At 38.2% G+C, this 26,096-nt stretch overlaps 1 protein-coding gene across 16 annotated transcripts in view; it reads left to right on the top strand.

Moving 5' to 3' along the window:
* The window catches only part of Baz2b (bromodomain adjacent to zinc finger domain 2B), a 245,851-nt gene that overhangs the window by 120,259 nt on the left and 99,496 nt on the right, over positions 1 to 26,096 (top strand). For 13 of the 16 annotated variants that reach the window (XM_037204811.1, XM_028869783.2, XM_028869518.2 and 10 more), the window contains 3 exons: positions 3,318 to 3,464; positions 7,080 to 7,130; positions 23,128 to 23,316. In XM_037204811.1, coding sequence (XP_037060706.1) covers positions 3,320 to 3,464; positions 7,080 to 7,130; positions 23,128 to 23,316 — 385 coding nt within the window. In that variant the 5' untranslated portion in view covers positions 3,318 to 3,319. Of the gene's footprint in view, positions 1 to 3,317; positions 3,465 to 7,079; positions 7,131 to 17,203; positions 18,248 to 23,127; positions 23,317 to 26,096 lie in introns of those variants that run through there. The other 3 variants (XM_028869932.2, XM_037204812.1, XM_028870001.2) reach the window with 2 other exon arrangements.

Genomic DNA, 26,096 nt, shown 5'->3' with positions numbered 1-26,096 from the left:
ATTCTGACTTACTCCTTCCCTCCCTTCCATCCAACCTTCCATCTTGGTATGTTACCTAATCTGTACCTGAACTTCTGGGTCTTAACCTTTTGAGTGCAGCCTTCTGGCAGGTGATAGACACACATCACTGGACCTGGAACTGGTTAAATTTCTAAGTAGAGTCTTAAGATATACCTTAGAAATGATATAATTTTATGGATAGCCTCAAATGAAAAGATCTGCCTATATTTTTATAGTCTACCATAGGATAATATGCTGTGGAAGGGAAATCATGTTATTATATATAGTGTGTTCATTTTAATCTTATGGGCTAGTTTTTAAGACACAAGCAATCTATTGGCTGGTGATTATTTGGATCCCAAGGAAAAGAATATTCTTAAAGCACATAGTCAGTATGAAAGGCAGCTACAGGAGCACAGATATCACATAGAGGCCCTGTCCTTGGTAAAGTCTGAAAGTAGGTTGTTCTTAGACATCCAAATGATTTTATCCTATTAAATTATTTGAATGAGTTAATTTTACTGATTCTTAAATACTGTATTTGAATAGTGACTAACATGATAACAGACTATCATCTGAATTTGTATTATAACATATTTGAAAAGTTTTATAATAGAAGACCATATACAAAGATAGTTATGAGCTGAAGGAAAAGTGAAGTTATCACAGAAAAGTACAGCAGGCTCCTCTGTTGTTAGAACAGCCATGGAAAGAAGCTGGCTATCCCCTGAGTAACACAGGCTCTATCTGGTAATCAACATGATACCATGACAAGGACTTATGGAACCTATAAATACTAATGTGCATTTTAACACAAATAATGTAAATATCCCTTTGGTTCTTTTACTACCACCTATATCCACTGGCAATCAGATAAACAAATACTTATTAATTCAAGTTAGGCTGGGCATAGTGGTTCACAACCATAGTCCTTAGCCCTTGGAAGGCTGAGGCAGGAAGATTGCCATGAGTTAAGGTCAGCATGGTGTCCACTGTAAGACCTTATCTGAAAAACAAAAAAGAAAAAAAAGTAGACGCTGTCTGTGATTGAATGCTAGACCCTCAGCACTTTATGTGTATTTTCTCCTTTGATCTCAGCTATATCTTCACATTATTTGTTAGAAAGCAATTCAGATATCTATGTGACTTTCTCAATATCCCAGCCAAGAAACTCCAAGGTACAGTTGTACACACAGATAACAGTTGCCATCAAATACCTCACTGGTCCAGAGTAAGCTGTTTCATTAGTAAGAAGTCGTTCTAGGTAAACAGCTCATGTTTGTCTTTCTATTTTTAAAATGAGAATTCATGAAAATAGTTTATGAAGAATGTGCCAGCATAGGCCTTGGGCATATGTTTTAGAGGTCATTTGTTTCTGTGCCTGACCCAAAGCAGTCCATAGAAATTAGTCTTGTTAGCCACCAGTAACCACTCAGTCTTTCCCTAGACAAAGACTGATAGAGACAAAGATTCTATCATACAAGAGCATACTTACCTTAATACTGTCAGCTAAGGAGGTGATTGACAGCAGTCCTGGGAAATTAAGGGTGGCTGTTGAATTCCTTAGGAAGCGTTTGGAAGTGGTCTCACTCACAATGCTCAGAGTATCCTGTATGATTCCTTCTATCAGGAAAAAAATGTGTGTATTTTCCATATTCACACTTCAACTTTGCATTGTTTTAAGTCTAAGTTTTAAGATGTAACTGAACAGTTTTTCAAGGGAAATATGTGTCTGTGTGAATTCACTATGGAATATTATACAGATACCTTTTTGTAACAAGATTATTGAAATTGTGAGAGCTTACATGTGACTAATTGTAAATTCACTCATAGATGAGCACTATCTTTTTTTCTTCCTGTAGATGTACTTTTTAAAGCATTAACTTCATGATTTCTTTGCTTAATTGTGAAATCAATATATGCATTAAAGTGACCATAGTCTGGTAGGTCCTCAAATTTGAATATCACCATTACAGTTAAAATGAAACCTATGTAAGACTGAACCTATAGCAGCTCAGTACTTTAATAAGGATGCTCGGTGATTTGTCATTATAAAGCTCTTTTGAAATCAGAGTGGAAACTTGGCTCTGATAAAACTTTAAACAGGTCTCTGTGTTTCTCTCTGTGTTTCTCTCTGTGTTTCTCTCTCTCTCTCTCTCTCTCTCTCTCTCTCTCTCTCTCTCTCTCTCTCTCTCTCTCCCTCCCTCCCTCCCTCCCCCCCCTCTCTCTCTGGAAATGACTGAGTCATCCTGGTCACCTGAGACAATACAAGGATATGTCCATCTATATTTAGAAGATGAGGATACTCTTTGTTCACATTGGTGTTTCCTTTCTGTTCTTGCTGTCTCCCTCCTTCCTATCTCCTCCTCCTCCCTCCTTCCCTTTTAAAAGGCATTTCCCTGTGTTGTTCAGTTTTGCCTTTAACTAGTGAACCTTCCCCTCAGCCTCCCAAGTAGCTTTTTGCTCCAGCCTACTGTATTGCTTTTATTCTTTACAACAGTTGTTCTCAACCTTCCTAATGCTGCGACCCTTTAATACCAGTTCCTCATGTCGTGGTGACCCCACCCGTAAAATTATTTCTTTGCTACTTCATAACTGTAATTTTGCTAGTGTCTGATATGCAGGAAATCTGACATGTGACACCCAATTTGAGAACTGCTGCTTCATGATAATGCAGAATTTGGTTGCAGTTGAGATGTGATGAAGAACTTTGAGAAGAATAAGAGTATAAAATTTATTTTTCCCAAGCTGATGACATACAAGGTTGCATAAAATTAGGCAATTTTTAGATACAGAAACTGTGTGATTCATTAGCGAATATGATGCACCTAATGTTCAATTTGTTTCAAGCTGAGTTGCAGGGACACAAGGCTGTAGTCCCAGCCCGGGACTGAGGTGGGGGAATATTTGAGCTTGAGCACAGCTCTGTATCAAAAATCAAATTAAACTCGTTTCATAAATGTTCATCTTACCTCACCTTCTGTTACTACAACAATACCTAGTATTGAATGATTTATGAAGTAGAGAGTTCTGAACCCTGAGCAATAGAAAATCTGAGCAGCTAACCATGTAAGGTGTCCTCCCTGTACAACTACCCACTTCACAAAATGTGGATACGTTTCTCGAAGAGTGAGAGTCCACTCACTCCTGGCCAGTCCCATGAGAAAGGAGGACTCAAGCCTTAACATGAGTTTGGGCAGGGATACTCTATTTTGTCCATATCTCACCTTATACCTTTAAAAAAATAACGAAGATGCGCAGACCTGTCTAATTCTTTGGAGTAATTCTGCCTAACACAGCGTTTCCTTCTGTTGTAGATATGGACTCTGGAGAACGGCTGCCATCCTCACCAGCCTCCTCCGCTACACCAACGGCATCTTCTGCTCCTTCTGTGGCTTCAGCAGTTTCCAAAAGCAGCCTTTCCTCGGGAGCTGCTTCACTTAGTTCTACAATCAACCCATGTGGTGAATATCCTTTCCAACCCGACTTTAGAGCGCTGTCTTTCAGGGTTTTGTATTTGTTACACTGCACTCTGACCTGTTGCATAATCTCTGGGTTAAATGTGTAGTCTTTCTGCTTTGTCTGGACTTCACTCTGGGCATGCACTACTTATTCCTGGTTCTCCACACTTACCTCTGTCTTCCCACCGCATTGTGGATTGATGATGCAGTGGGTTTCTGAGACAGCTCAGAACACCGTACTTGAGAACACCACTTTTATCAGGGAAAAAAAAATAGGCCCACTGCTTAAGGATATGTGCTTTTTTGTTTTGTTTTTAAATCACCTAAAGTTGCTTATTTAAGAACCGTCAAAGTAGTCCAGTTCAAGAGTGCCAAGGCCTTGCCTTCTTGGCATCTGCACCAGTGACGTTCAGGGACGTTTAGGACCCATGGAACGGTGATCCCCAGAACATACCTTTAGTTTTATTGCCGTGTTTGAGATTCAAAACCAGTGTCATTGCAGTAAGAACAATTAGGGCTATCAACATATGGGTTTTATTGTTTTTGTAAAAGAGTAATATTTCTTTTCCCATAAGGAATGATACTAAACAAAAAAATAAACCACCTGTTTCTAAGAAAATAATTTTGGGACAGTGCTCACCAAATGTATTACATCAATTAGGTGCATTAAACAAATACAGTTAACTAATAATGTATTAGAAGATAGGCTCTGAAAAATGGAAAGCTCTTCCCTGAAGAAAGACACAGATTTTTTTTTAAAGTGTCTAATGATGTTAATGATTTAGCCTGGACTCCTTTGTCTTGGTGTAAGTGCTAAGATTCCTGGCATGAGCCATCACATCTAACAAAGCTACACATATGGAACAAAAAGTGTAACGAGTAAGAGGCAAAGCCAACAGGAGTACTCAGCTCACTTATCCTAGTGCCTATAAGGATATTTGTTCATCAGGAAGAAAAAGAAAGCCAAACTCCCTTTTCTCTGCCTTGAGCCAGGCGGGTACATGTCATTGGAGCCTTTATAGAGAACAGCAATTGATGTACACCATAGCCAGGCTCACCGACAATCAGTTACCTTCCTACATGCTGGCTCCAAGTAAAAGCTAAGGGAGTGACATTTAACATAATTGAATAAATCAGCCTTACACTGCGCATTTGTTTGAGATTTTGGCTCTTTGACCTAATACATAGACAGAACTTTAAGAAATTTAAATGATAGTTAATTTGTACAATAGTCTGCTGCTTTTTTGTGTGTGTGTGCGGGGTGTGTGTGTGTGTGTGTGTGTGTGTGTGTGTGTCCATGTTGGAGGTAGATTCCTTCAAACAAATCCTACATCACAGGCAGAATCTGGAAAACTGATAAATTAAGCCTGCTGTGGGTAAGGCTCCAGTAGGCATGCCTATCTTTAAAATTAATATTTATATCATATCACTGTTCTCTGCAAATGTGTGCCAGGTCAGTGTACACTGAGGAAATTGCAAGGTGATTAAGTCTCGTGCTGTTAGGTACAGCAATGATTAACTACGACAGGAAAGCATGGGAAACATGCTGCTCTCAGATGGGTGCAGGGAGTGTTGTCGGCTCCTGAGGCTCCTCCTGGTTTTAAATCTGTCTCCTGAATTGTGAGGCTTTATTCTCACATGTGTACCTCACAACTTCATGAGGGATGTTCCTTCTAGAACACCTCTTCAGAGGAGGCCCGGGGAATGAGGTCAGCCAGGGTTGTGTGCCAATAGAATGGATGCTTTTCCCAGAAGCCCCACCTAGAGATTTCCACTTAATCTCTTTCATCAGAATTGTGTGAGTGATAGTCTTGGCTTTAAGGAAGGACAGGAAGTCTGGGTATTAACAGACCATATTGTGGCCTTGACTAAAATGGGGCTTCTATTAGGAAGGGAGGAAAGCTGGCTTGGTTGTATGTGCTGTGGCTTTGTAGAGGAGACAGACCAGTAGGAGCCCAAGCTGGGGAGTAGGCCATGACAGAACACTTAGAACTAAATCTGACATGCGTAAGAATCAGTGCAGAATAATGTAATGATTAAAAGCAAGGACACTGTGAGATCAAACCTTGGCTTGTCCACCTATTAGCTCTATGAATTACCTTTTCTTAAGGTTCAGTTGCCTCATTTGTAAGGCAGGAGTAACAGCTGCTTTCAGTATTATGATAAATGAGGTAACGACTGACATGTAGTTGGTGCCTAGTAAATGGTAACTATTATCTTTTCTTACACTCTGTCTAATAAGAATGGTTTGGTATGGTGGCAGTGCTCCCAGACAGCATTTCTATCAGTAGCATTAGTTTGTAAGAAGAATGCCACTAGAGGCGAAGAGGGCCCTGCATTTATATTCTTGTTTATATATGTTTATCCATATGAAAAATGATGAAGGTTCCAGAGACATTTGGAAATAGATTCACGTGGGATGTAAAGACTGCATTTGTGCAAGGAGGCATATAGAGAAAGAGAAGTCTTGACATGACTTGGTGTATCTACTAAAGGGTGATGGAATGAGAAATGTAAAGAGGGAATGTGTTTGTAAGGATACAGGACTAGGTTATCTTTTTGTTTGTTATACCCAAGTGGTACATGTATGTAGCCGGAAGGTTCCTCTGGTCCCGGCCAGCACTGAGGTCCTGCAGCTGCTTATAAAATAATCATTCAGAGACTTTAATATTAGTTATCAACTGTATGGCCTATGGCAGGCCTCTTGCTAGCTAGCTCTTATAGTGTAACTCAGCCCATCACTATTAATCTGTGTATCTCCACGTGTTCCATCGCTTTCCCTGCATCCCATTACATGTTGCTTCTAGGATGGCAGTCTTCTCCACTCTGCCTTTTTTTTCCTGACTCTCCATGGATTTCCCGCCTGCCTCTAAGTGGCCTTGCCATTGACCAAAGCAGCTTATTTATTAACCAATGGGAACAACATATATTCACAGCATACAGAAAGACATCCTCCAGCATGTGTATTTATATGTTCATGTTGCTGTTGGTAGAATTTTTTTAAATATTTCCAGTTTTTATCAATTGTAAATATTGCCATTAAGGACATCATTAAATATAGATATTGATACATACAAGCATATACTTTTGGTACCCATAGTCTCATTTTTTTCTGCCAGATAATTCTTATGACACCAGCCAGACTGTGAGGTACTTCTGGTCAGTGACGTCATGCTTTATCGAGGTGTCTTTTTAGCTTCTTGTCAGGTTTTTTAGCTTTCTGGGTTTCTTCTTCTTTTTTTTTTTTAATGCTTGTTTAGGGCTTTGTTTCATATTTCTAACAAGTCACATATTTCCCTAAATATTTATGAATCATCTTATATATGAGATGCTTTTCAATTATGTGTGTGGAGACAACTTTTCATAGTCTGATGTGTGTATATATTTGTTTCTTGTATATGATCTTTTGACTATAACTTCCACCTTTGATGGAGCCAATTTCAATGGTTTTATTTCAGGTTGCGTTTGTTTCTTACTGAAGAAATCCTGCTTTGCATCTAAAGTTAAACATTTATATATTTAAGATTTTACTAACCTCTGGGCTTAGTCTAATCTGGCTACACAACAAAGTACCACAGAGTTGATAATTTATAAGTATTAAAAATTTATTATTCACAGTTCTGGAAGCTGGGAAGTCTAAGATGAAGGCGCCACCCGACTCAGTGTCCGGTAAGTGTCTCGCACCTGTTTCGTGTTAGTGTCATAGAATCCTGGCTCAGTACTTACAAATACTTTATGTGAAAAGAGACGTAGGTGGCATTTCATTCTAATGATCAAAAAGTCTAAACATTATGTGTAATATCTAGTGAATGATCCCTGGCTTACAACAGACGTGGCAGAGAATTTGAAAGAGAAATAGTTGTTTGGCAAAGGGACCAAACACATAGTGTGGCATTACTTTACAACCATCTACTGTCTGTGAGAACTAATCTGTTCTGAGAACTACATTAATCACCTCTGTTGGGACCCTCTGACTGAGGAGTTTTCCATTAGCCTCTACATCTTAAAGATCTATCTCCTTTCAAGATACTAAAGTCTGAACTTCCAACACATGACATTTTAGGGGACAAACCATATCCAACCCACAGCATTGAAAGCCTTTTTCCTTAGAGATCGTATTGTCTTCTTTGTCTTCACTCACATGGTAGAAAAGGGAACAAGACAGTTTGTTGTATAGCTTTTTCAGTGTAATAAGATTCACACCCTCAAGAAATCACTGCAAAAGTGGAAAAGTAAGAAGGCAGCAATGTGTGACTTTTCCTGGGGAGAAATAAGCCAATGTCTATTCACTACAGATAGGGCAGCAACAGCAGACCAAAAGAAACAGTTGACCCAACTCTAGCCTAATGGATCATAATTGGGTTACTAGAAGGAGTGTGGGTGAAGTGCTTATTATAGAAGCATGGGTGACTCAGCAGCAGTTGCATCATCAAAGTCCCACGCTAGCATGGATGATAATTCTTGAAAGCTGCATCCCTGCAGCTCTGTGCACAACTTGTGGGAAGCTCTGCATATCAGAGAGTCCATTGTCTGGAAGAATCATTACTGCTTTTATTATCTTCCAGAGGAATTTTATGAATCCTGTAAGTTTTAGGAGACCTCTGAGCCCTGTAAATTTCCTTTGCTTCTTGAGTCCCATGAGTGTCTATCCTCCCCATAGGAGGGAATGTGTGAGTTGGGGGGGGGGGGCAATAGCTACAGAATATAATTCCTTTAACATCTTTTTATAAGACACTAGTCTGTTGGTAAGGATAACAGCTCTCCCAACTTAGTTCCCAAAGGCCCTACCTCACAATACTGTCTCATTGCAGTTCTAACATACAAATTTTAAGGGAACACCAACATTCTCATTTCTACTACTTAGACAAGTACGTGATTGTTAGATATCAGGCCAGTGTGACAGATTGAATTTAGCCATTGGATTTTGGAATTCTTGCTTGTTGGTTATAATATGTGTCAAATCAGTTAAAGATAATATAAATCACTAAAAGTATTTTAAGTAGAATGAAATTTAATTAATCTAATCAGGGACTTAGAAAAGTACAGAATAACTGACTCCTGGTTCCCATGACTGACTTCAGAATATTGCCGCCTAAATGACCTTTTAAGGAAGTCTCCTCTGGTTCACTTCAAACCACGCTCACGACTGCTGGCTTCACAGTTGTGCCATTTTACCGTCACTCTAGTGGACTCCAACCTGCCCTCCAGCCCCTCCTAAGTCATGATCAGTTAATTAATTAATTAATGGAATAGGCCTGGGGTTTGAGACAGAAAGATGACAAAGTAGAGGCCTGCCTGTGATACATAGTAAGTTCAAGGAAGACAGCTCAGACAACCTGCAGCTGTCAAAATTAAAAAGGGCTAATAACATATTTCATCGGTAGAGTGCGAGCTTAGAAAACTCTTTGAGTTCAACCCAGTACTGAAATCTGTCAAGGTGAGAAGGAAGAGAAGAGGAGGGAAGGCCAAAGGAGAAGACAGGGGAGAGAAGTCACCTTATGTATCCTTACTAACTTCCCTTCTATACCTTGTGTAATAAAATAACAAAGTACAGTCAATGCTGAAAGAAATACAGCTTCTAACTCTTAAATGAAATGCAAATATTTATTGTTCCCTTGGTAAAGATTATGAAGGACTTTTCAAGTGTTTCATTTTTGGTCTATAGTATCATTCATTTTTATGTTTTGGGCCGTGTTGGTGAGTGTGAGAAGGTGCTCCTTTGTCACCTGTCTTCAAGAAGGAGGACATTCCAAAGCCTTCCTTTACCCAAACACTCTTCCCACTCCTGTTCTGTTTTCTGCTCAAGTGTTTGCAATCCTGCTTTCTCAGAGATAGCACCATGTGCTTTCGGTTTCCTCCTTTTGTGCACATTCCAGCTCACAGCAGAGCCTTCTTCCTCATATCCCCGTCACCAACAGCTGACAGCTGACCAATCTTGCCTACTAGGTTCCGTGATCCCACTCTCAGTTTTTCTGTTATTTCTCTAGCTCCTGCTTCTTAGATTTTTTTATTCATTTTTTGGTTGACTTTGATTTTCGTTTAGTTTCTTCCTTTTGCTTCACTCATAAAGGTGAACTTTCCTAGGTCTTGGTTCTGAGGTCTTTTAGCTCTTGGCTCTTTGTTTAAATATACCTGAATGAGAACTGAACTTTCTCAGATCCTGATTATACACATTTTGTATAAATGTTTTATAGACATCTCTACCATAACAAACTGAACAAACCCCAACCAAAAATTTGCCTTTTCTGATAAAATCAGTTTCACTTACACTCATCCCCACTCATTTAAATATTAGAGCCACTGTTCAGAAGTCCAGTGACTTCAACCATAATTTTTTTTCTTTCACTCACATATCAGTCCCAGTGGCCCTGCTTTGAAAATAAAGCTGCCGCTGGTACCTTCCTTCTGGCCTCCTGTCACTTAAGTAAGTGGCACCAGAACCTCCTTCTGTGGCGTTGTGGTTCATCCCGAGTGCTCTCTCCACTTCTTGCTCAGTCATTTGTAATTCATTCCCCTCCTAAAGCAGTGAAGGTAATAGACAAAACTTCTCACTTTGGGGTTTTCCTTAGTAATAACTTCAACATTTGCTTACAGTTGTTTTTCCAAAACTATGTGATGGATAGGGAATTGGGGTGGCTCTGGGAAGAATTGCTGGAAGGGAAGTTGATATGACCAAAACACACTGCACAAAACTTTAAAGAATTAATCTGTTTAAAGAGCCTACAAGGACTTTAGACTATTTTGATTTGATTTGGGCATTTGGGAAAGTAAACTCTTGCTCTGTATTGGAGTTTACTCACTGTAGTGAAAAAACTCCAAAATTCTGAGGCCATATAGTCTATTAACTCTGGAATATGTTAAGCAGACAAATTTAGGTTATCCCTTGCAATTCATGATGAAAGTATAAATATGCATAACAGGAAAACCTATGTGTCCTCACGCAGCCCCAGGTTATATCCACTCCTTCAAGGTTTCCTCTTTTATCTCCACCCTGGCAGTCACTGCCCTGCTTTCTGCCACTTTTTACTGTTTGGGGACTTTTATGCAAATTAATTCATGTGTGCTTTGTGACTTGTCTTTCATAATTCTTTTTAACTAGTTGTATCATTGTTTATATAGTAGCTCATTCTTTTATCTTACTAATTCTGTTTTGTTTTATAACTGTGCCAGAATTTGTGTGATCATTCACCTGAAGATAGACATTGCAATGTTTCCACTTGAGGCAATTATGAGGGTTCAAGTTACAAACCCTTGTGTTTACACACGTCTTTGTTTCTCTTGGGTAAATACCTAGGAGTGGAATTGCTAGAGAATATTCTAAATATATGCTTAGTTTGGTGAAATTTGGCAAGTGTTCTTCTAAACTGTTTAACATTTATTCTTTAATTCTCTAAAAGCAACATGTACAAGATAATAGGAACAAGTAGTTCCTATGCTGAGTGTGTCATTAAAGAACATTTTAACCAACACAGCTGGTATATTATAGCATCTATATAGCTTTGGTTTTAGTTTTTAACTTTTTTACTTTTTGAAATTAAATGTAAGTATATTGTTTTCCTTTCCCTTTCTTCCCTCCAGCCCTTCTGAAGCATCACCCTACACCTTGCTTGGTCTCAAATTCATGGTCTCTATTTTTTATACATATAATATTCAGATATATATGTATATATGTATACACACACACACTCACTGCTCAGTCCATAGAATGTTACTTGTATGTTATGATTTCAGAGCTGGCTACTTGGTATTGTCTTTAATATGTATTTATCTGAAGACTGATGGTATTAAGCAAATTTGCATGTACTTACTTGTCATTCATATACTTTCTTTCATAATACATTTATCCAGATATTTTACTCATTGTGGTGGGGGCTATCTTTTTTCCAATCTGTATAATTTTTGTTTCTTTCTTTGCTTTATAAACTTTTGCTGTTTTGTTTTATGAACTATTGAATAGAACTGATAATAACAGACATCATTGACTGTTGAGTATTTTTTATTTAATTTAGTATTGATTTTGTCATGTGATTGTGTCTAGCAGGATGCTGACATAGCCTTGATTTTTAACTTGCTAATAAGGTGAAGTAATTGACTAATTTTTTATATGGTAAACCATTATAGCATCCAGGGACCAATTCCAATTAATCATGCTGTATTGGTCTTCTAAACCATCGTTGGCATGATTTGTTGAAATTCTATTAGGCAACCTACATGAATGCTTAACAGGATAATTGCTCCATTTTTCTTTTCCTATCATTCTCTGTTGGAAATTATTTGGGATAGTCCCCAGTCCTACTGTGTTTTGGAAGAGTATATAATTGTTTTTACTTTTCTAAATGTTTGACACAATTTAGCAATGAAGTCATCTAAGCCTTGAGACTGGTGTGTGTGTGTGTGTGTGTGTGTGTGTGTATGTGTGTGTGTGTGTGTGTGTGTCTTTGTTTAAACTTTGGTTGTTACACAATATTAAGTCATAGCTTTACCTTTGAAGAACAGGTACAGCTGGGGGATGGATGAGCTCATTGGTTGGTCACTTTCCTATATTCAAGATGCCCTGGTTTTGATACCTCGTACCAAATATGCAAACACCCCAGTTATCTTTTTATTTCAGTGAGATTTGATTGGTGTCTTTAAAGGATTTTATTTGTTGTTTAATTTGTGAGCCCAAAAGAGCATTCTCTTTCATTGTTAATATTTATAATGTGTGACTTTTCTCATTTTGTAGAGGTTTAGTGATTTCATTGATCTTTTTAAAGAATCAAGTATGAGTCTGATTGAATTTTCTTAAGCCTTTGTTTCTGTTTCAATGATTTATGCCGTATCTTTATTATTTGTCTTTTTTATATTAGTAAGATTTCCTTTTCTTTTTTCCTGTTTCTTTTGTTGTTGTTGTTCCATTCATCTATCTGTCTGTCTGTCTATCTATTCATTCTGATACGGGGTTTCTCTGTGTAGCCCTGTCTGTCCTGGAACTCTATAGACCAGGCTGTCTTAGAACTCAGAGATGCACCTGCTTCTGCCTCCCAAAGTGCTGAGATTAAATTCATGTATCACCACCAACTGTCTCTTTCCTGCTTTTTAAAATAAAATATTGATCATTTTTTGGGACCTTTGTCCTTTTAAATATGTATTTAATGCTATGCATTTTCTTTTATAGTATGGCCATAGCTGCAACCTGTGCATTTTAAAATATTGATTGTCTTATTCCATTAAAAAATGTATTTTCTTTTGATTATCCCTCTTTGACTAACAGGTTTTATAGAAGTGAGCAATTAAAATGTGCATTTTAAAAAATTGTTACCCACTTTGTTTTTACTGTGATCAGAATATTCATTGATGCTATCATATTCTTCCGATCACTGTGTGTTGATTACATTTGTAGACAGGCTCCCCATTTCTCTGTGCATTTGAAAATCCTTGGGTCAGCAAACTGTTTTAAGCAGACACGAGTCTCCTGCTTGTGGTTTTCTAGCCTCTTTGTTTACCCCCTCAGTTTAGCTGCTCAGTCTTCGTTGGACTCTGTAGTATGACATGTCAGACTAGACTCTTCAGGCTCCAAAGTATGTACAACAAAGCAATATCCAACTCAACAGATCTGCTGGACATGGCTTTGCCTTTTAAGAATTGATTCCTGTGTGTCCTTTGCCAACTCGTCTTCCATTCAGTAGAGTACTCACAGCTAGGCATTTGGGTACTGTACATTCTGAATTGGGTTGGGTTTTTGTTCTGTTTGTAGTTACTCACAACTAAGATTTCACCCCTTCAGATTTCCAGATGTTCATTTAGCTCTGAATTCTGCCCTCTATACCTCATGTAGCTAGACTTGCCATTGTTTAGTTCCACTGTTTTCTGTGGCACCTGGGAGATTGATGCAGCATAAGTGGATGGGGAACCACCAATGCACACTTCTTAGCCCATGTTGTTATCATTTTCACAGACTCTCCTTTGGCTTTTTTCTGCTTTCTGATATCTTTAGAGAGTGTGTGTGTGCTCATGTGCATGTACATGTGCAAGTGTATGTATGTGTGAAGCTTACAAGTGAAAGCTGGAGGTCACTTCAACTGACATTCCTCAGGGACTGTCTACTTTGTCTTTGAGGCAGGGTATCTCACTAGGATCTGGGGCTTGCTAAATTGGCTATGCTGGTTGACCAGCAAACCTGCTAGACTCTTCCTTTCTCTTCCTTCCCAGCACTGGGCTTCCAGGCACACAGCACCACACCTAGCTTTTGACCTAGGTGCACAGAATCTAGTTCAGGTCTCCATGCAAGCACTTCACGGACTGAGCTAACGTCCTCAGTCCCTATGTTGTTGGTATTTTGAAGTGGGTTCTTTTTTTTTTTTTTTTTTTTTTTTTTGGTTTTTCAAGACAGGGTTTCTCTCTGTAGCTTTGCGCCTTTCCTGGAACTCACTCGGTAGCCCAGGCTGGCCTGGAAATCACAGAGATCTGCCTGCCTCTGCCTCCTGAGTGCTGGGATTAAAGGCGTGTGCCACCACCTCGGTGAAATGGGTTCTTATATAATCCAGGCTGGCCTTGAAACCTGCTGTGTAGTGGAGGTTGACCTTGAACTCTCTTCCTGAATCTATCTTCCAAGTGCTGGAATTAGAAGAGTACGCTACCAGACCTGCCCAGTCCTTTTCTTTCGTAAGTTCAGTTAAAATCTTGTTAGAAACAGTTACCACCTTGTGTAGGTTTACTGTGGCTTCTTTAATCCTCTTCTAGTATTAGAAGTTTTTACCTCAAAGGTAAAGTACTTTTCCAGTTGTTTTTTTTTTTTTAACCTAAGGTCTCAGATTCCCGAGACTCCATGTGATGTAGGCAGTGTAAGCATCATCTTTACCAGGGGAAAATGCTGTCACTTATACAGTGGGCACATGATACAAACCAGACTATCCAAAGCTAAAGAGATTTTAATGGGGATTTTTATTGGCACTGAGTATTGGAAGGAAGGACCCATCAGAGGGAGCAGAGCCAAAGGATGGAAAGAAGCTTCATATTAGTCAGTCTTTAAATATAGCTTCTTCATCTGAAACAAATCTTTCCCAAGAGCTTTTGAGGTATGAGAGTCATCAAATTAGCATTTTCACATAGCCAGGCTGAATAAGATGTTTTGTGTATTTCAACCTGCATAATACATAAAGTTGCATACTGTCCTTCACCTGACCTCCCCTATTTCATCACATTCATTTGTGCTCTTCTTGTTCTGATCCATTATATTTCAGCCTTCTGACCTTTCACTTCTTCAAGTAGAAAGCTTTCTTTTCTAGATTAGTATCTGAAGTATGCCCTCATCTTGTCTGAAAATCTTTCTGTGGCTGTTTATTTCTCATGCTTTGTCTCAATTATCCAGAGATAGTGTGATGGCTAATTTTGTATCCACTTGGCTGGGGATGTAGGATGCTTCGAATTAAACATTATTTCTGAATGTGTCTACAAGGTATTTTTTGATGAGATTAGCATTTGAATCTATGGATTGAGTAGAGAAAAGTGTCCTCCCTAGTGTTGGTGAGCGCCATTCAATTCCTTAAGCCCTGAACAGAATGAAAAGAGAAAATTTGTTTTCTCTGCCTGGCTGCTTGATCTGTGATGTCAGGCTTCTCCCATCACTCAGACTTAAAGTCCATCAGCTCCCTAGCTCTAGCTCTGCATCACCAGCTTTCCTTGTGGGCCACCATAATTTTATTTGCTGATTCGTCATAATAAATCATTGGTTCCTACAGGGTCCATGTCTCTGAAGAATCTTGACTAATACTGACCTTAATTATACATGACTCCACTGATCATAGTGTCTAGGTAATTGCTCTACTATTATCTAGCCCTGTACCTATTAATTTCCTCCATAGAACTCTTCACAATATGTAATTATACATTTGATGCTGTTTTATTCATCCTTTCCCTATGTCTAAAGGGCAAAGACTCTATCTGTTTTCTTCTACAGTATGTGTCCAGTACCTGGCACAGAATGCATAAGAAACCATTATGAAAGAAAGAGGAAGGTTGAACTTTGTGGGACTAGGACTTAAAAATTAGATGATTAATAGTTTTCTGGCTGTTTCCACCATCTTTCACAATCTAATGTAATGATGCATTGGATACCCTGACTGATGTTTTCAAGCACCAGCAATGCCCCCAAAGACACTAAATGCCAGGTTCCTGTTAGATCTGCTTCACACCCATCCTCAGGCTAAAGGATAAAGGATAAAACTTGTTATATTGCTAAGTCTGAAAATATGGCTCAGCTGTTAAAGGCTAGGCTCACAACCAAAAATATAAAACTTGTTACATTGCTAAATGAAATCATGAAGGATCACAGAACTGGTGGTGGTATTGTGAATCCCACAGGCAGGGTAAACATGGAGTGATAGACCCAGATTCATGTGCAGCACAAGGAAGTACAAAACAATGTATTTTCTTACTTTGGTCTCATTGTACTGACCGTCTCTCCTAAAATTATGGACCAGGAAGAAGCAAGACATCGGGAAAACCCTCAGGTTTTCTAAGAATGTAACACAAACATGTAAATAAAATTCTTCAGTGGGGAAAAAATCTGCAAATTTTGCAAGCTGTGTAAGTACTGTTTTGATAATTTCAAACAACTCTGCAAATTTCCCTTGGAGACTAAGCATCAAGATCAACAGTGTAAGGAACTGGGGAAAAATCAGTTAACCAACCACATACAGTTTTTGAAAAAACATCTTCATTCCTAGCTTTCTGGTCTTTTGCAAGAAAACTTTCAAATAGCTTCCCGTATTTATAATGGCTCAAAGCAGTCTAGAATTTCCTTTGTCATTTGTTCCCAATCAGAAACAAATGTTCAGTGCGCTTGCTCTGCGGAAGAGGATGTGCTAGTTTACAAAGGTGAAGTGTTTCTGAATCTTCCCTTTCCACTTCCTGCATGGTGTAACGTGCTTTCAGAGGCTCCCCCAGGAGTGGCACTAGTGAGGACAGTGGGTCTTTCATCATCAGAGGTCCAAGGGGCTGAGAACAACTCTGGCTGCAACAGTAGAATGCCACATAAGTCAGCCATCATCCCTCCTGTCTGTCACCGCTCACTAAAACATCCGTGTGACATCCTTCACTGTGAGGAGCTTCAAGGAGGTCCAGTAGGGTATTCAGGTCGCTGTAGGCTGTTAGCAAAGAGGGGTCAGCTACATCTCTTGGCCTTGTCTGTTAATGCAGGAGCTATTGCTGATTTCAGCATCTTCACTCCAGCTCCATAGACAGTGAATTCTGCAAGCTACATCTTGGCTGTTCAGGTCTCTATCAGTTTGGGTTCTTCTGTTTCGGCCAGGCCATGTTTTTCAAATAAATTGAAAATCTAAAGGAATATTTTGATGGTGTATTCCAGATGTAGCAGAAAGAGATATTTTGAAAAATTGGAGAAGAGATAACAAGAAAAAAATCAGAGTCAGATCATCTGAGTTCTTTGACACCTTCTACAACTGGACCATATAAAAGAATATGAACACCATGAGGGAGTCCTGCTTGTTCTGTTCATGAACAGCACTGACAAACTGAATGGCTTCATGAAGCTGGATCAAAGTCCAGTAAATAACCTGCAGGTCTGGTGCAAATGATCAGTGACCTCATCAAAGTAATGAGCAATCTGTCACCAAGACCTGTTCCAAGGAAGCAGGAGAGGAATCAGTGCTGTTTCGGGGTCAAAGAACATCCAAATAAGATTTCTTGCCAGCATTATTTGAATTTTAAAATCTCTAAATCTATTAATATTTAACATTATTTATATGGAGAATATTTATTTAGGCATATTAGAAGTATTTATAATGGCAACTTTTAGATAATGAAAATTTATGTCCATTAATATGTTCTTATTTAGCATTCCTGTATCCTGTTTCACTTGACCCTTAGTCAATTAGGCAAGACTGTGTGTGTGTATGCAAGACTTAATCTCAGGGGCCAGCTAAGCAGCTGACGTAAGTCATATCCTATTGATTATGCATATATTTCACTTGACAGTACAAGGAACACATAACTGAAATGACACCATCAGGTGTTGCCTGTTGGAGAATGTGTCAGCATTCTGGACCAGTGCGTTAATGTATCGGACAGTACTTAAGTGTGTCATCCCCAGTCAAAACAGTGTCCTAGAGAGTCCACTTCTGATATTTCTGCGTGCTGTTGAAAACTGTGACTGCACCCAAGTGGAAGGTAGCTTGTTTGTTTAGTTTAGCACTATATAATACGTATGAATAAAGTGCTCCTTTTCAGCTAATGAAAAAATCAGTTGATATGCTGAAGAGGCAATGTTTAAAAACCAACTCCGAGGCATATTCGAAAGGCAGCCAGGTTTTAAGTTTCCAGTCAGGAGAGGATCACTAGGGATGTGAGAGGTCTTCTCTAGGTGTTTAGTAGATAAAGCCAATTTCAGGATTTGCATCACACGGAAAATTTTTTAAAACTGTTTTTCGCTGCAGCTGCTTTGCTAATTTTGTGGGTTTCTGTAGATCTCCGATGCAGGCTTTCCATTTCCCAACTATCTTTTCTCTCTTTCTTTTCAAACTTTGTTCATTTCTTTATTGCGCGCGTGCGAGCACATGCACATCCTCGTGGAAGTCAGAGGATAAGCGTTGGGAGTCAGTTCTCGCCTTCGACTCTGGTTTCTGCTGCAGCCTAGGGCGCTCCAGGCTCTGGACTTGCAGATGTGCCTCTCGCATCTGTCTTCCTCATGGGTTCTAGTATTCGACTCAGCTCATGAGGCTTGCCCAGCAAGCCTGTTCACTTGCTGAACCATCTTCTCGGCCTCTGTCCAGCTCTTCTTATCTGAGGTATATTTAATGGGAGACTGAAATATTATTTTAACTTTTACTAGTATAACTTTGTAATCTAGTTTGAGACTTAGTAGTAAGTTACTGAAGAAAAATAGTATGTCCAAGTCAATTAAGTAATTTTGGTAACTAACCAAGTATTACAGGTTAGATTATATCTTCTTATTATAAAGAAACAAAGATATGTTGGAGCCAACTCGTGGTGCTTCAGAAGGTGAGCTTATTTGGAGATGGGCTCTTAGGTCTTCCAGTTAAAGTGAAGTCAGTGAGTATGCCCAGGCCCAGTTCTGCTGTGACTGTGTCCTTACGTAAGATGTGTCCACAGTGGAGCCAAAGGAGAAGACCAGAGCCTAGGAGAGAAGCTTGGAACATAGCCTTTCCTAGCGCACCAAAGCCAGCCAGGATACATGGTCATGCCACCATCTTGACCTTGGACCTCAAGCAGTAGTTTCTGTTTTAAGCTGTTATGACAACCCTAGCAAAGTAATGCACTCTGTGTTCTTCAAAGCTGATTTTAGTAGTTTCTGTTCATTGTGGGAAAACAGATTTTCTTGCTTATTGAAAAAACAGTACTTTAAAATTATTCCTAATTATTTTTTTCTTTTTTATAATACCATACAGCAGTATTAAGTTTTTTCAGTAGATTTAACAAAAATGTTTATTACAAAGAAGGAATTAACTTTTTAAGATAGGAGGGGTACTAATTAATAGCTTTTGTTCCCAAAGCAACCCATGCTTTTAATGACTTGTTTTCTCATAAAAACACTGCTTGAAGAGAAATAGTTAACTTCACAGTGGAGAGGTTAAACTGGCAGGCACCAGTTTAATCAAGTGATCAAAATGAACATCACCAGTGCTACATAGAAACAGCCTGGGCCTTGAGCATCTTGTTCTGAGAAGGGTCCATTGTGTATCATTCTCAGTGATGTACAACTTCTGATCATGACAAAGCATTAGACACACTCTGATCTCTTTGGTTTATCCATCAGAAACACAAGACAGAAATTGTAGCAGACTAAAGAAAGTTAAAAGTACAGAATTCAATGTAATATGGGATTCTGGAATCTTGGGATAAAGAATGGAGTTAGTGAGAAATCTGATTAAAGCTAATAAATCTTTTGCCTAATTAAGGGTAATTTCTTTGCTTTGAAGATTGTCTATGATCATGTAAGATGTTATAATAGGAGGGGCTAGAGAAGTATCTGTAGGAACTTGCTGGTACTTTTGCAGTGTTTGTGAATAGAAAATAATCTCAAAGTAAATACTTGAAAATAACAGTATGCTAGGTTAGTTGTGCATGTCTGTAATTCCAGCACTGAGACACAGAAGCAGAAAGAACTCAAGTCCAATGCCAATCTAAGCCACATAGTGAGTCTGAGGCTAGCCTGTGCTACATTATGAATCCCTGTCTCAAGAAAAACAAAGGACTGGTGGTGGTCGCTCACACCTTTACTTCCAGCACCATAGAGGCAGAGGCGGGTAAACCTCTCAGTTGAAGGCCAGCCTAGTCTTTAGAGTGAGTTCCAGGACAGCTAGGGCTGCACAGAGAAACCCTGTAAACCCTGAAAAACAAACAAACAAATTAATGACTAAATTTGTTTGCATTCCATACATCTAAGCATTAAAACATAAAGCTAGGTATTAAAACATAAAGCTTAAATGGCTCCAAATAAGAGAATATAGGAATGAAATGAAGATTATTTGAGGAAAAAGTGTTCTAGCTACATTAACTATAGAATTCTTTTTGTTAATTAAAATTCAAATTTTTACATTTCTCATTTTGAGTTTCAAAATACTTAGAAGTTCACATGTTAACTGATAATTATTCAGTTTATAGCAATTTCAGTTATGTTTGTTTGGATTGATGCACTCCAGTGTTCTGTGAGACCTGTATTTGAATGAACTGCCATTTTTTATGATTAGCCGTGCTTTACAGATTACAAACCAGAGACTAATTTTGCAATGGTGTAAAATCACGTTAGCAGTGTTCAAGAACTGAAGATACATATGGTGCAGCAAATTTGTATAGCACTGAAAGATGAAGAACACTCTTGGCAAACAGAAAAGCAGCCTCTATAGTATCTTTGCTTTGATTTTGTTTCTGATTTGAGGATTAGATGTTTTGTGTATTTGTTCCTTACATTGATTCTGTTCATAGTGACTTCTGGACTTTGCTATAGTCACTTTGCTATAGTCACTTTGGTCACTGGCACTTCAGTTTCATACAGTAGTTCTGTGTGTTCATTGTTATTTGCTTCATGTGAGGTGGAACTTGTTATTGTTCACTCAGATTAACAACAGGGCTTATAATTACCGTTCCTCATGACTGACACATTGGCATTTGCCTCCTGCTTTTAAGGAATTTTTGTGTGTCAACTGGTAGACTTGGAAAAGTTGTGCTGAAGTTTCTAGCATATCATTTGAGAATCTTAACATTGCCATTGTAGATAAATTGTCATTATCTAAGTGATCCATAGTAATCCATCATCGTTAAAGCAAAAACTAAAGTAAAATAAAATTTACATACATAGTGTGGAAACTGAATGCCTTCCATTTAAAGGAAGCATTACTGCCTTAGTCATAAGTTTGCAGATATTTTCCTTGAGAAAACTTATTTTTAATCAATAAGTTGGGAGCATAGGTTGACATTAGGTATATTAATGTAGGAAAAATTTACTGTTCCGAAAGTAGAACTTTTTAATATTTAAGTCATCTTGTTTTATATTTAGGAATCTGAGAATAATGACACTAAGGTTGTCCTCTAGCATCCACATGCTCTCCCACACACTCAAATATACATATCATGTATTTACTTCTATGTAAGTAATAAATGACTATTAGCTTACCTCATTTGTTACAAACGCAGGCAGAGAAGGAAGTATATTGTATGTTGTTAAACAAAATGTTTGATTAGTACAACTAAATCAAGAAGTTCATTTAATTGATGAGACCCAGGATTGTGATGGTTTAGATTATTGTATTTGTCCCAGTTTTATCTGATCTTGACTTCAAAGGTAATATCAAGAATCAAGAATAACTGAAAAGTACATTCAGATTTTTAAAAATTCACTAATTTTCTATTCTGGCTTTAAAGAACAAAACCAGATTGACCGATTAGAATGGACACACAATATTGTATCCTTGGCCAGGCATGGAGCCCATGCCTCTAATCTCAGCACTCAGGAGCTAGAGGCAGGCAGATCTCTGTACGTTGGAGGCCAGCCTGGTCCACGTATCAAGTTCCAAGCTAGACCGGGCTACATAGGGAAACCCTATCTTAAAACAACAACCACAAAATAAGCTAACAACAAAACCAAAAAACCATGCGTCCTTTCCTTGTTTCTCTCATCTCAGAGATTTTTGTGTACTGTCCCTGTAAGACCCCCTGAAGACTTTCCCTGTGCGAGGAGTTACTGTTTCACTGTATGGAGCACCCCCCTGAATCCAGACATCTTCCTACCGAAGATATACTTGATGCAACCCATTTGAATAGTCTTAGTTTAATAAAGATATTAGCATTATATCTTTTAAGAACATAAGGTGTTTAATCAGTTTATGGGGTCTTTAGGTCTTGTTTTCTTAAAGACCAGAAAAATAGAGTTAACATTTGATAGACAGCTAAATGTTGAGCAAAGGTAGTCTCATTTATAACTTCCTTTTTCATTTACTTCAGACATACTATGTAAAAATAGCAGAGATAGATGATATGTGGACCTTCCTCCGTTTAAACACTGGCTACATTTTTATTCACAAAGGAGATGGTCTTTTCCTCTGCAGTACCAGTATTCTACTCTAGGGCAAGCCCTTGGCAACCATTAGACTGTGTCTGCATCCCCAGTTCTTGGTTGTTTCCGTCTTTGTTTTTAAGTCAGTCTCACTAATTAGCAAAGGCTACACTTGACCTCCTCATGTAGCCCAGGCTGGCCTAGAACTTTGAATCCTCCCACCTTAACCTTCTGAGTGCTGGATTACAGGTGTGTATCACTGTCTTCATATTCCAAGTTAAAAAAAATTATTTTTTTTTTTTTGAGGCCAGGTCTCATTATGTAAGTCTTGGCTGGCCTGGAACTCAGCCTACAGACCATGCTGTCCTCCACTACCTCTGCCTCCTGAGTACTGGGATTAAAGGCGTGCCCTACCATTCAAAGTAAATTCTTTAAAAAGCCTGGGATACTGGGCTGTTTTCATAGTACTTAAGAATAGAATAATATTCTGTTTTCATAGTAGGAAACCAAAGTGTCCTAATTATTTCCTGTAAGTAAAGGAAGATTTTTCTTTGTGTTCTGCAGCTGACTACCAATATATTTGTGAATTCATTTAGAAATGCCATAGAAAGTGTAGTAATTGTGCTGTCCTTGGCACTATGTGACTACAGTGGCCTAAGCTGCCTTGGGGGAATCAGGATGCTCTTCCTACAAAATGTGAAACAGGCTGTGCACATGACAACCACACCTCTTTGCATCAAGCCTCACATTTGAATGATGAATGGTAATAGAGTCGGGATCTGTTTCATTGGCTTTCAGGGTTAGAGTCAGAGGATGTTCTTCTTTTTCTCAAGAACTAAAGAATGTGATGTCACATTACTGCACATGTATTGGCAAAAAGCCAACTTCATTTCCTCAGGTCAGACTTGGCATCTGTTCTAAAATTGGAAATTCGAAATAAGAAGGGCCTTCTAGTCATTTTGATTAATCTTACAATGCTTTTGTGTTTCTAGAAACATTTTGTAGGGTTTGAAGAGTAGAAATTACAGACAAAGATATAAAATAAAAATTTAATACATAATATATTGTTGTAAACTTCATGAATGCTGAATGAAATCAGGTAAATCTCATCTGTTTTATCTAAACAACTTTAAGTATGTTTTTTTCCCCTCCCAGGACATTTATTCAGACCAGCTGGGGATCAGCCGTTTAACCTGTCCACAGTGTCGAGTGCCTTCCCAATGGTCAGCCACCCAGTCTTTGGTCTACATTCAGCCAGCTCAGGGCATTCAGAATTTGGTGGTTTGGGGACACTTGGTACACCCACAGCCTTAGCCGCACATCCCCAACTAACATCTTTTCCAGGTAAACATCTCCTGTGGTGTTCAAGGAAAGGAGAAAAGCCTGCAAATGCTCAAACCGTAATGTGTTTATTAAGTTGAACAGCAAAGCATAGTGTATTAGATTCATGGGCACGAATTGGCTCAGTTTTACACATACAGCGAAATAAATCTCACTGTGTGTCAGGGGATATAGCAGTTAATTAAGTATTTATCAGGTGTTTACCTACATAATAAATGCCTGCAATAGAACAGAATATTTAAGGCAAGTGTTTATGGTGCTTTTTACAAAAGTATTGTATGTATAAAAATGTGAGTGTACAGTTTTGATTTTTCTCAGCTTTGGTTTTCTTTGGGGGACTGTGTGTATGTGTGTGTGTATGGTGTGTGTATATATATATATACTTATATATATATGGTGTGTGTGTATATATATAATATATATGTATATATATATATATGTACATGTTAATGTGTCTCTCTGTGTGTATGTATGTGCTATATGCTGGGTACACATGTGGGAACGTCTTTGTGGAAGGCCAGAGGTTGAAGTCAGGTGTCCTCAAATCACTCTAGTCCTTGATTTTTGAGATGGGGTCTTTCCATTGAACTTGGAGCTCACTGGTTCGCTAGTTTAGCAGGCCAGCTAGCTCTGGGTCTCTGCTTTTGTTCCCAGATGTGTACTTGACTTTTTACCCTTGCTACATGGGGATTGCTCTCTGGTCCTCATGCTCTTGGGGCAAGTACTTTACCGACTAAACTATCTCCCCAGGCCCTTTATCTAATATTTAAATCAAGCATTTAACTTGGCTTGAAATGTGCTTTGTGGTAGATCACTTACTTGCCTAGCATATATGAGGCCTTGGGTTAGACACCCAGCACTGGGAAAAATTTACTGAACCTGGAGTCTAGCTTTTCTAACAACTGTTTTAGGTTTTTATTTTGCTCACCCATGTTGGGAAGATGAGGCGGAATCTTAAATTTCTATGCTTTTTCCTATTTAAAAACTGTTTCCAGAGCATGTTTGTAAATGCAGTTATGCAGTTGGTGAATATACCTAGTCAGGGCCAGTGTGACTTGGAATTCTGTAGACTGTGGTCACACAGTAGCTGAATTCACACAAATTTTCTTGAAATTCCAAGCTTTACATTAATCACTGCACATTATAGTTCAGTTTTTTTAAAGAATCTTGGTTTACCGGAACAGTGTTTAAAACAGCAGAGCTTAGTTCTAGGTAGAATTGACCTGAATTTAAACCTGGCCTTGGACAAATCTCTGACCCTTCATCCTTGTAAACTGAAAACCGTAAAATTCCTGGCTTTCTGGGGCTGTGTGAAGATTCTAGTAGACAAGCATGTCTAGTGCTGTCTGCAAAGTCTGGCACATATATATTTTTTCCTGCCGACCTTAATGGCAGACAGAGTATCTACAGAGTCTTTAAAAAGAATCAAATATCTTCTGAAACATAGAAAACAGAAATGGTTACATTGTATTTCAAGTACTATTTCTTGAGTCACATTATTTCTTTAATTTCATTGTCTTGGAGTGGGGCATGATGGGAAAAGTTTGTGGATAGACAGTGTTGATCAAGTCTGAATATTTCCTTTAATATGTTAACAGGGACTTTAAAAACACTGTTCTAGACAGTCTCACTGTGTAGCCCTGAAACTCTGCTGTGTAGATCAGGCTGTCCTCAAACTTGTAGAGATCTACCTGCCTCTGCCTCCCAAGCAGCACCATGCCTGCTTCATTCTGTTTTTAACATGGTTATTTAGTATCAGATATCAACAGCTATCTCCAGAAATAAATTTCTAAATCAAAATCTAAATAGTCAACAGTAATATAAGTAATTACTGATATCCTCAGTACTTTTATTGTTTTGTGTTAATTTATTATAGTACTACTTTTGAACATTTCTAAACTATAGTGTATTATTTTAAAATCAAATACTGATAAGATGGTCAATGAATATTAAAAGATAACTTGTATGGGCTTTAATAGTGATGGTATCTCCAATATGTAAAAACCAGTCAGCTCAGTGTGAAAAGGCTCTTATTGCCAAACCTTAGGACCTGAGTTCAATTCATGGGACCCACATGATGCAAGGAGAGAACCTGTTCCCTTTAGTTCCCTCTCAACTCTAATATGCACTGTGACATTCATGCACATACATGTGAATGAACACGCACACACACACACACAACAAGTAAATAAAAAATATTTAAGAACATCCTACATAAACACGCAACATAATTCTTGAACCTAGATAAGGTGCTCACCCATTTCACCAGTTATTTTCAGTGCAGGAGACTGGTTATGCAGCCACACACCAGTACAATGTATTTTATGGCTTACTAGAGACAGATAATTATAAACAGAAGCATTAGTAATAAAAACACACATATGTGTGTATACTTCTTTACCAAATGGGTAGAGATTATGACTAATTTTAGAGAAACCACTTTCTTTAAATGACACCTTGGTGCAATAATTTATATATTTAAATTCTCTATCATTCAGAAGGTTAATCAAATGGCCACTTTAGGAAAAACGTCTTGCATAAACACAAGGAAGTCACAAGAAGATATTAGCAATCTTAAGTAAGATATATTTTTTTATAAAATTTATTTACATCTAAAGTATTGCTCATTTCAAACAGAGAATGTAAAATTGTTTAATTGATATTAATATAATAAAATTTTCATTTTTATATTAAAATAGTATTTTATGAAATTTATTTTAAAATATTTAAAATTCTTGGTGTTTACATTTTAATGCTATAATTCTATGAAGTTTTGAGTTGTT

The sequence above is a fragment of the Peromyscus leucopus genome, chromosome 4 (genome assembly GCF_004664715.2).
Source record: "Peromyscus leucopus breed LL Stock chromosome 4, UCI_PerLeu_2.1, whole genome shotgun sequence".
Taxonomy (NCBI): Eukaryota; Metazoa; Chordata; class Mammalia; order Rodentia; family Cricetidae; genus Peromyscus; species Peromyscus leucopus.
The sequence above is the reverse complement of the archived record's forward strand: the minus strand, read 5'-3'. Positions and strand labels throughout refer to the sequence as shown.